The sequence below is a fragment of the Pteropus medius genome, unplaced genomic scaffold (assembly GCF_902729225.1).
Source record: "Pteropus medius unplaced genomic scaffold, Ma_sr-lr_union100, whole genome shotgun sequence".
NCBI classification, from domain to species: Eukaryota; Metazoa; Chordata; class Mammalia; order Chiroptera; family Pteropodidae; genus Pteropus; species Pteropus medius.
Window position 1 is genome coordinate 17009140 of NW_024340696.1, and position 12047 is coordinate 17021186.

The 12047-nt window shown below is 33.6% G+C and overlaps 1 protein-coding gene across 3 annotated transcripts in view; it reads left to right on the top strand.

Moving 5' to 3' along the window:
* TTC17 (tetratricopeptide repeat domain 17) overlaps window positions 1–12047 on the top strand; it is a 90585-nt gene that overhangs the window by 44438 nt on the left and 34100 nt on the right. For all 3 annotated transcript variants that reach the window (XM_039867346.1, XM_039867353.1, XM_039867361.1), the window contains one exon: window positions 2312–2498. In XM_039867346.1, the coding sequence (XP_039723280.1) occupies window positions 2312–2498 (187 nt within the window). The remainder of the gene's footprint in view (window positions 1–2311; window positions 2499–12047) is intronic.

The window sequence follows — 12047 nt, forward strand, 5'->3', positions numbered from 1 at the left end:
TCATAGTATGGGATTTAATTTTGTATCTGCGAACCACTAAATAATACTTTAAATGTAATGAGAGCTACTTGGATTAGGCCTTTTTAATCTGGAATATTTTGTATACATTGCCTTGGTTATAGTGAGACATTTTGGATGACCTAATAGCCTGAATCAAAAGCAAGTAGTTGGATAAATCATAGGTGTTGTTTTTCATAGTGTTATATTGTGCAATTTGAGAATAAAACATTCTTTAGATCTTTTAAAATATTTTTAATGATAAAATCAGTGTAGAATAAATGGTTTGTATACAAGCAAATACAAAAATATTATGCACAGGTGTATTTCAGCTAAAACAACCTAAACCGAATACTTTGGGCTCCTTATATAAAACCAGAGTCTCAACAAACAATTGGAAAATAGAATACACAAACTATTTATAATAGCATCCAAAAAATCTGGTATCTAGAAATAAATCTGAAGGAAGATGTACAAGATTTCTATACTGATTACAAAACATTGCTAAGAGAAGACCTAAATAAGTGTACATATACATCATGTTCATAGATTGGAAGATTCCATATTAAGATGTAAGTTCTTCCCAAATTGATTTATAGGTTCAATTCAATCCCTGACTCCCAGCAATTGCACATCTGTGTGTCTATAAATCGATAAGTCGATTGCAAAATCGACATAGAAGCTCATCTAGAATAGCCAAAAAAGAAATAGGGATGAGAAGGAAGAAAAAAACAGAATTAGAAGTCTTATATTACTAGATTTCAGGAATTGGTATAATTAAGTCAGTGTGATATTTGCACAGGGATATTCAAATATATCAATGGAACAACAACAAAGAAATTAGAAATAGGTCCCCACGTATACGGTCACCTGATTTATGACAAAAGCACACTCATAGTTCACTTGGTGGTAGGGGGACCTTTTAGTTTTTCAAAAGTAGTGCTCGTGTGCTTTGATATCCCCTATGAAAAAAGAAATGAACCTTGACTCCTACCTCATGTCATACACAAAATTAATTTGAGATGGATCACATACCAAAATGTGAAAGAAAACAATAAAGCTTCTTGAAAACATAGGAGAAAGTCTTAGTGACCTTATAGGAGGCAAAAATTTTAAAAAGGACTAACTATAATTAAAGAAAAAATATATAAACTGAACTTCATTAAAATTAAGAATTTCTGTTTATTGAAAGATACCGTTAAGAGAGTAAAACGGCAAGCCACAGACTAGGAGAAGATACTTGTGATAAATATTTCCAACAAAGATCTCATATCTTGTATATATATAAAGAACTTCTTCAAATCAATATGTAAAAGACAACTCAATTTTTTTTAAATGGGGTAACCAACAGGCACTTCAGCAATGAGGATATCTGAATGGCCAGTAATCACATGAAAAAATATTCAACATCATTAGTAATTAAGGAATTGCAAATTAAAACCACACTAAGATTCCACTTCGCATCTTACTAAAACAGCTAAATTTAAAAAGACTGACAATTCACCAAGTCAGTGAATTCTCATACTTGCTGGTAGGACTGAATCCCTACATCCACTTTAAAAAACTGTTTGGCTATATCTCCTAAAACTAAATATATGCCCACCTTAAGACCCTCTGCCAAGTATTAACCCAAGGAAAGTGAGTACATATGCCTATCAAAAGATATAACCAAAACCTGGGGACAGTACAGATGCCTATCAGTAGGAGAATGGATGACCAAACTAATATATTCACATAATGAAACATTACACATCAATTTTTAAAAAAGAATGAACTATTAATATACAAAAAATATTCAGTTTCTTGAATCTTAGTTATGGTGTTGAGTGAAAGAAGCTACAAAAGGATACATATTGTATATACTCATAAGAGAACATACTGTTTGATTCCATTTATATGAAATTCATGGACAGGCAAAGTTAAGCTATGGTGATGGAAGTCACAGCATCACAACAGTGGTTACCTCAGATTGGGGTGAATTGCCCAAGGGAACCTCTTGGGGTACTAGAAACCTTCTAAATGTTTTATGTCTTGAGATGAGTGGTGGTTACAGGGATATATACGTATATAAAAATTCATCGATCTGTATACTTAAAACTAGTGTACATTACACACTTTTATTTTAGTAAAAAGGTAAAAGATAAATTTATATTTGTGTTATACAGTTTAGAATTGCCCAATGTAAATGAAATAGACAGTTAGCCATTAACTTTTATGGGGTAACCTTAAAAAAAAAAAAAAGACCTATACTGTAAAGGTTTTGTAACCGTCAGAAAATATTAATTCATTAACATTTTGCTGATTTTTTTTCCAGCCCCTGACCTTTTTGAGCCTGGGAAATGCTTACCTTGCTCTGAAGAATATCAGTGGGGCACTTGAGGCCTTTAGACAGGCTTTGAAATTAACTACCAAATGCCCAGAGTGTGAAAGCAACCTGAAGTTGATTCGCTGTATGCAGTTTTATCCTTTTCTGTACAACATCACCTCTTCTGTTTGCAGTGGTAAGCAGCTGTTAAGTGCTGGCAAAATGATGAGTTCAACCAAAATTCTGTTCTGATCAACAGAACTAGGAAAACGATTTTCTCAATTTTTCCCAAGGGTTATTCGTAACTAGTATAATTCCAGACACATTGGAAGGAAGTTACTCGTCAGTTACTATATAGATGCCTCAGGATGTGAGGCTTAATTCTTCCCCAGAACCCTTGTCGAGAAAGGCTGACTAAAGTGTATTCAATGGGGATTGGTAGGCTGTGAGACTTTTTTTTTCTCTCCTCCAAATCTCTGATGTTTTATAACAACCAATATTTACAGTAGAGGATATTTTTCTGTCCGTGAATTCAAACTGTGTAATGAGATTTATAGCAGTTTCTCCATCTTCATTCATGATATACAGCCCCTTACCTTTGAGTGAAGATGATCCAAACCTTTATTGCATCCTTAAAATAGACACCTGACATTAAATGGTATCTCTTTGCATTCGTCCACTTTCTCCCATATATACATATGCATGTGCATAAATGTATCCACCTGGTTCAAAAACATTTGGGTTAATTCTAAACTATTATAAATTCATCAATTAGAACTCTAAGAGTTTTATGGTGTTTGGTTACTTACTTACTTAACCTTCACTACAGAAAAAAAAAATGAGTTTGACTTGAATTATGAGAGGTATGGTTTACATAGGTGTGGTTCCTCAGTACCTCACCATCACATAGCGCACAGCGGGTACTCCATTAATGTTCAGATTTGATTGTAGTATTCAAGCAGGGGGCAGGCCATTCAGCTTCTTCACTTAAGATATTTTTTTAAAAATGCCCACTTGGTTAAGTGACTTGTCTAAAAGATATCAATAATTAGGAGTAGATTTGGTACCCAAAACTGATTTTCCTGATTCTCTACTAGACTACGTTAGGATTTCAATGCAGTAATAGGCAGTGAATAGTATGTACATTTTTTAAAATATTAGAGCCCAGTTTTTTAGTGAAGAAACCAAAAATTTCTCTGGAACATAACTCCACAGATCTGTTGCGGATCAGTGTTGAGCACAGTATAAACTAGAGTTCTTGCATGAATGCCGAAGGCCAAAGATAGTGTTTTAGCAGGGCAGTATAGTGGAATGGCTAGTGCTGGGGTCACAGATTCATGTTTGAGCTCTAGCTCTGCCCTTTCTCTTTCTGATCCCAGTAAAATAACTTGTGTCCTCATCTATAAGATGAAAGACAATAAAATATATCTCATATACTTCTTGAGAGGATTAAATGAGATCCTTATAACACTAGAAATTCATAATGTATACATACTATTCAGAACTTTAACAGTACAAGTTATGGACCTTTATCCTCTTTCTTAATCCTAGAAAATATATTGTGGTCTTTTAAATTTTGTAGGCCACCTGAAGACAGCCTCGTAAACAGGATTTGACTTTTTTCAATGAGCTGTTTACATATTAATAGAATCTCTTATCTTCTTTACCTGTGTCATCTCCCTCCTCTCTTGATTTCTTTCTGTAGTTAGGAAGATTTTGTAGGTATATAGTGACCCTTTTCTAAAAAGCCGTTTCCTTTGCATTAGTTTCATAAGCTTTTGCTTGATGTTTCAGTTTCTTGAAATTTTATGTTATTCATGTCTAGAGAGGAAATTCAGTTATCTTAAACTTTTTTCCCAGTATATAACTTCAGCTCTCCTAGGAAACTAAAAACTTCAAACAGACCTTTCTTATATAGTATCTGATAGTACACATTATCCCAAGAATATTATTGGATCCAGTACAATAACATTAAAAGAAATTAATTTGACTTTTTTAATTCTTTCAGAGAGAGCTCATTAATAAAAAAAATAATTTTAAAAATGTAACCCATTTTACATTGTAACTAACTAATTTAGAAAAGAATATAACATCTGCCAGCCCCTAAATAAATATGGGTACCACCTAATGGAAACGTATACTATAGCATTTTCTAGATTTAAAAACTCATTGATTGTGCTGAATTAATTTCAGTATTGAATTTTTCTTTGACAGTGATTTTTGTATTATTTGTTTCCATAGCAGTCCTGTTCATTCTTTGCTTTGCTGAGTTCCAGCTTTGAAAAGCTGAAATTTGAAGGAAACAAACACATCCATAAAAACAATGAACTTAGAGTATTTAAAAAACTAAACAGTTGTGTCTGCTCCAGTTATCCCTGAGCTATACTAAATGGTTGATCAAAAAAAAGACAAAAACCTCTGAATAATGATTAACATTTCTGTACCTTCAGATGATTCTGTCTACTTTTGCTTTTTTATTTTTGCAATATTGAAATCAGCTTCATAACTTAATCTACTTATCTGACATATTACCTTTCTGAAGTTTTTATTACAACAGTACAGAAGTTTCAAGAAATCGACAAGGCTTATGATTCTTTTTCATATAATAATCAAGGAATTCATATTGGTTTTTATTAGACAAGAATTTAAGCTGCCCTTATCTACCCTCTTCCCAACCCAAATAATTCTCATATGAAAGTCTATTTGAAAAGCTTCTAATTTAAAAAGCTTTTCAGATAAGCTTTTCAAGATCAAAAATACTTAAGCACTCTTGGAAAACCCTTTTTAAAATAATTTTTCTGGCCACTTTTGTTAATCTTCCACAAATAATTTTCTTTAAAGATTGATATAAATAACTATTTTTTTTTATAGCAACTATAACATAATGTCTTGGGTAGCATGAATTTAACTGTAGTCAGTATTTTAACATCAGCAAGTACTTTATTGCTGTTCATATATAATCATGGAATTTTTCACACAGATTTTTAGTTTATGTTTCTTGGAATATCTGCACGGGTAATGTATTCTGTTACCTTTGAATACTGATTCATTCAACTTAAAAATAATCACTACACAAAATTTTTGTACTTATAAAGACTTTATAGCTAAAAATGTGTCAATTATTGCAGAGTTGTTTACAGTTTTTCCACACTTTTATTAATGTAGAAATCATCTTTTAACAAACATTTGTTAGGTGCATATGTTCTTATCGCAGCTGCTTTTCATCATCATCTTCTCTCTCCTTCGAATAACATTTAATAAAGCCTTCTCTTTTATAGGTAGTTTTATATTGCCAATACAATTTCAAGGATGCTGGGAAAGAAAACTTAATAGATTGGTTTTTTTAATTGCCTACTCGCAAGTTGACTGCAAAAGAGAAGCTAGTGCTTCTAGTTTTGATTAAATATTTTTTTGGCAGTTTTGAAATATAGACTGTTTTTCCACATTTATTGGCTTGTTATTTACAACTTGATTTAATCTAAATAGAACCGAATGGGTCACTTTAACAAACTCATTCTTCAGTAACAATGTATGTGGCCCTTTTTAAAGTAAAATGGCATCTGTTAAAAAAAATATGCTTTTAAATCTAAGTGAAATTGCTGAAGTGCCCAACATTAAAAAGGGGTTTTTTTAATTAGAAAAAATAAAGGTCGGAGAATGAAACTTCATGAAGCAGTATCTTCTCTAATGATCAAAAATGGAAAATAATTTTTAATAACAATATAAGCAAAATGTGGATATTAAATCTAATACTTCATGATAGTGGATTTTACAAGTATTTATTACTCTAAAATATTTTTGTCCTTCAGCTGCACTAATTTGCAAAATAAAAGATTACATTTAGCAAGAATGTTTTCTACTACTTAAGCAATCTATTACTGCTTATATAATTCTATAATAACTGTACTATAGTAATTATAATATAATTCTGTTATTATTAATACTAATTCTATATTCTCCAATAGTATCATTTTACTTTATTTTTAGTATTCACTCATTATTTTTCTTATACTAGAAAATATAAGATCAATGGTAGGTTATATTTATTATGCGTCATTTACATGAGATGTTTACAGGTATGCCACTAACAATGGCATTTGATATTTATTGAATATAATTCAGCATCAGACCCAGAATTTCTGAACCCTGGTCTTTTCTAATTTACAGAGACATATGTCCACTTAAAATTATTGGCCTAGATCTTTAGAAATTATGAATAAATGTTATACAGAAGTCAGACTTTAATATCTAGGTATGCTTAGAATATTATACAAGTTTCTTTATAGTATGTATTTGAAAGTTTCCCCACTATAAAAAAAAATTCTAAATTATATATCTGAGATGTAATATCTGTTCCAATGTGCAAAAGACTTATCCTGTGTTGTCTTCACAATGTTTCTGTATTTATAGCATCTATTTACCTAAATATTATCTCATTTTGTAACTTGTTTCATTACCTGCTGCAGAACACATTGCCTGTGTTCTTCAACCTAAATTTCTGTAGATTTATAACTTGTAGCTTAAAGCAATTTCACCTGGAGCTCAGATTTTGAAGGAAAAGAAATCCTGCCTTTTGCTGCCCTCCTGTGGACTATCCATCATATGCTACCTGCAATTAAGGACCTTTGCTTTATCACTTTCTGTAGAAGTAGTAGATACCTGCTTTTTTTTTAAAAAAAAAAAAAAAAAAGATATCTTAAAAAACCCAGTTTTTGTAGCATTTTTAATACGCTGCTAGTTAGCTTACCTCCATTTATTTTTGTAAGAAGTAAAACTGGTTAATTTATTTCAGGTTTCAGAATCCAGAAATGCCTATATTCTTCTACCTCCTGCAACAAAGTATTAAGAATTAAGTGATGCTAATTCACTGCAAGAGTGTATGGTTGACTCATAGATGTGCTGAATTTAAACTCACTGACCACAAAAGAACTCTAATATTATTCTGCCTTTTGCAAAGTCAATGGAAATTGTACCAAACCATGATATTATGACGTTATTGTGAATAGCCTGTTTTCTTTACTGCATACGTCCTACTTTCCTGGTTTCATGTGTTTGCCCATGTTTTGTGTAGCTCCTCCCCATAACGCTCCCTCCTTCCCTTCCCCACCCCGCACCATAGCCTAGTCTTACCCATCCTTCAAGGCCCACTTCTGATATATACCTTACCTACTCTCTTAATTATAAAAGTAATGTGTAAGCATTCAGTCTACCTGGACCTTCCTTCAGCTCCTGGGACTTGCCATTATAGTTATTTGTGTGCAAGACACAACTCTCCTACAAAGACTTCTCTAGCTCTTTTTTCATCTTCATACCCTGGCCCCAATGTTTAGCACATAGAATGTACCTAAATGGAGAGTGAGCTGATGATATTCCAAGTTTGAACTACTTAAAATATTTGGTAAGAAAGAGTAATTAACTTGTATCCACCTACTGTTTACCCAGAATACTTTTACCAAACCCCCATTCAACATACATGTATAGATATAGATCTTCTTTTAAGGTCTGCAGCTCCCACAGTATAGGAGGAAGAAGAGAAAAGGAATTATTATTGTCTCTTGTCCACTAGAAGCTGACACATCTATTAGATAGCCTATATTCTTCTACCTCCTGTCCAGACTTTTTAATGAAAGTTACAAACATATGCTCTTGTTGACCCTCATTTAAAAACATTTATGAGTGAATCAATAAGACTGAGAAAACCTGTTGGACTTATTTCCCCAGCATTCTTGCTTGTAACAAATTTCTCTAGGGTAAAGTAAGCCAGAGATTTAAATTTAATAATAATAATAGCAGCTATGGCAGTTAATTTTTCTTTTTCAGTATAGTTACTGCCTAGGAAAATCTTTCATAGTAAACTTCCAGTGAGTGTTTAAATTCCCTTGTTTAGAGAGCCAGTCTGACCTTTCACATTTCTAGAGGAAGTTACATAGCTGCCAGGAGCTTGGATTCCACCACTGCAACTGTTTCTTCCGCAGCCTACATGTCATGGTGTCTGTGTCTGAACTGACACTAACTTTGCTTACCTTTGCTTTAATCACTTAAGACCACATGGCAAGACAAAGAGATCAGATTTATAGCCAGTTCTCCTTTTTCTCCTCTAAAAGGAGGCAAGGAACGTAGGTCTGCAGAAACCAATACAACTTTGAATTCTTAGGCAAAGCAGATTCCCTTACCATGTGTAAACAGAGCGTTCCCAGGATAGAATTCAACTCCAAGATATGTAGTAAAAGGAACACACACATTATTTGTATTTGAGATCACATGCTTTTCTTCCTTCGTTTTTCTTTTTGAAACTTGCTTCTGACTCATCCACGTCACTAGGAGGAAGGAAATGCCTCTGTCATCCTGAGGTTACTGATTTCACGTCTTTAATATGGTCTGTTTCCTACCTGGAATTGTACTCTTAAGGTCAGTTAGTACATAACCATTACTTTAAAGCCTGCAAAGAATTTCATTTATCAGTAATCGCTGAATGAGAACAATTCTAAGGAGCTATTATTTCTATTGAAATTATTCCTCATCTTTCCTAAGTAGAGGACAGCATAGGGCAGAGGAGGTGAGATAGCTTCATTTGTCTCTCAGATTCAGTCATCAGCAACCTAGGTTTCACCCAAATTCAAGTTCTGTAGGCTTATGTTCACAGGTTTTGTTAATGGTGTTTCCCCAAAATCCTCTTATAGTAGGACAGTAGTTCATCCCCATTTCAAATCTTAGATAAAGAGCCTAGACATAGAGAAGCAAATTAATTTGCCCAAGTTCATATGGTAAGGCTGCAGTTAGGGCAGGATTTAAATTTATTCTGTGGAATGTTCCTCTTGGAAGGAGGTCTACAGGACTCTGTCACAGTCTCTGGAGGTGGAAATCGTGAAGGTATCTGTTCCCATAAGGTTTCTTTCTTCAGGTGTACCTATTACCCTCTGTGGTACCAAGCTCCACATACCACCCACAGTTAAAGTTTCCTGGTAATATTTTAAAATAATTTTTCATGGCAACATGAGCACCTGAAGATGCACTTTTGTTCACTTCATGATTTATTTTACTATCTTTTCTGAAAGATTGGAGAAAAAATGAAATTATGAGGTAGCTAAATTATAATGAAACATTCAAAACATATTTATAGGGTACCTGTTTACCAAATAAAAATGGTTTTATAGTTGTAATAAATAAAAGTGCAGTTGAGTAGAAAGGTAAGGAGAAAGACAAATACTATAAAACGTCATTTGTGTCTGTTAAGAGGACAGTGTTAATCTGTATTTTCTACCCAGGTACTTTATACTTAATCGAAAGTGCCGAAATGCCTCCTAAAAGATAACTTTTCTTATAAGCAGAAGAAAGGAGATTTTAGAGTATAATATAATCCTCTTAGAAAAGGGATAGTAGGAATATTTTTATTCACAGTATATACACAAAGGCCATTTTTCTAATGTCTGTTACTTTGCCTTCAGCAATGTAAAATTCAAATTCAAGTTAAGTTTCCATTACAGATCAGTTTAATTATTTATGTCTTAGAAATTCATTATATAATAGGAAGCACAGGAATATTACCTGTATTTGTTGAATGGGAGAAAAGAGTGTGACAGAGGAAGTAAGATTTGGGGGAAGACAAGAGCAAAAGTAGCAACCTAACGGGAGTTGTCGAGCAGCAGAGGTAAGTGCTGATGTAACTTAATGTGGTATCTATAGTCCGTTTTCATATCGTAAAACAGTGAATTCACACTGTTTACTAAAAATGTCCTTTAAAGAGCATAGAGCCGACTGTGAGGCTAATTTCTAAATGTACTAAATGCTTTAGAATTTAGATATCTGAGGAATTTAATCTAAATTAATTGCTATTTTAAAAAACTGGTAGAAGTGAACTCTGTATTGTCTCCAGCATCTCTTATACACACACACACACACACGCACACACACATAGACAGGTACATACATTGGAAGTTGAAGTTAGGCAAATACCTTGATAACTTCTGAAGCAGTTGCTCATACTGTTGATTCTGAGTTGGCTATAGCTAAAAGGCCTCTGTTAAAAAAGATTATGTTGGGGTAACTGCTCATTGCTTTGCAACTTTTCAGGGAGACAACAGTAATAGCAGCTTGCCATATGCCAGGCAATTGTCTAGCTCTTGACGTTTAATCTCAACCACCCGACGAAATGGATGCTATTATTCATCTCAGGAAACTGATACACAAAGAGGTTAAAAACAACTTGCTCTACTTTACACAGCTAGAAAGTAGTAGAAACAGGATTTGAACTCACTTAGCCTGGCTCCAGTCTCTGCTCTTACCCACTGTGCTCCAGGGCTAAGAACTACATGAGCCCGTCATTAGTTTTACTTGGCTGGCTCTAGGTACACTTGACTCTTACAAAGTTGTGATGCCTCTCAATTTATTAGTGGCATTTCTTTACTGTAATGAACCATTGAAGATTCTAAGATACCCATCCAAGAATCTCTTACCAACAGGTGAGATTCAGAAGGTAAGGATGCTTTTTTATTTTTTATTATTTATTTTGTAAGGATGCTTTTTTAACAAGTAAGTTACCGAACTCTAGTTAGAAAATAAGTAATCTTCTAGGACATTCGAAAACAGAATATGAAAAGATAGGAGATTTCCTTAACCTTAGTACTGTAAGAGATTCTGAGAACTTAATTTACTCTGAAAACCTGTTTAGCCACAGGACACATTGTGCCTTTATCTCTTAGGAGACATATGCTTTGGCAGGGTGTATCAAATATTTAGTTGTTTTCCAGAACACCCTTTTAGGATAAGTTAATATTAATAACCTAATTTATACATGGGATACTCTAACCACAGAGAAGGGTGTTGGCATGTCTGAGCTCTCATAGATCCAGAACCAGAGTTTAATGCTTTGTTGGTATTGCCTTGTAGTCTCTTACTTCTAAGAAAAATCAAACTTCCAGGATTTGAATTAGATGCTAAATGCTTTGCAAGCAAGTATAGAGCAGTAAGCACTGAAAAGTGTTCCCATTTTCACCTGGGACCTTGTTATCTAAAGCATTTCATTTAAATCACCCAGTTCTTTAAAAAAAAAAAAAAAAATCATACCTTTCAAGGTTAGTCTGAGCCCTAGAATCTCACCTCATTTTTGCATCAGCAAAAAATAATGGTCATATGAATAGAAGATGACTTGTTACTTTATAAGTGTCTTTCCGTTTTTCCTTATCCAACATTTTTTCTTGTGTTTCTTTAATGAGAATATCATCTCCTCCTCTGCCAGGAAGACAAGTAATATTTTTTCACGTAGGCAACTTTTTTTAGTTCCCCTTTGAGCTAGAGTAGGCATAAACTGTAGTCCAAAAAAAATGAATACTTTCATTCTTTCTGAAATGCTTCAGTTCCTCCTCAGACAACTGGAAGGAGTACCTTAAAATTAGGCAATTTGGTTTTCTATTATTAGCCTAGATAATTACGTAAATCATACCAGAATGCTAAACCAGTCTGTTTTTAACTGTCAGCCTAAGAAAATGAACAGCTCTAATCTTCAAGTATATAGTTTTTACTTGATCATTTTGATTCTATTTCCAAGAAGTATCCTAACATAAACTTCTTATTCTTCCTTCTGTTCCCTCGGTTCTCCCTGATCCCCTTCTGCCCTCCCTCCGAGATGTTTGGCCCCCATTTCTTGAGTTGGAGGACATGGCATTTTTAGAACGCACAAGGCTTGCTTCAGGAGGGTGTCTGAGTCTCGAGGTCATGCAAGAGGACTAAGTTTAGCTTCACGGTCTTA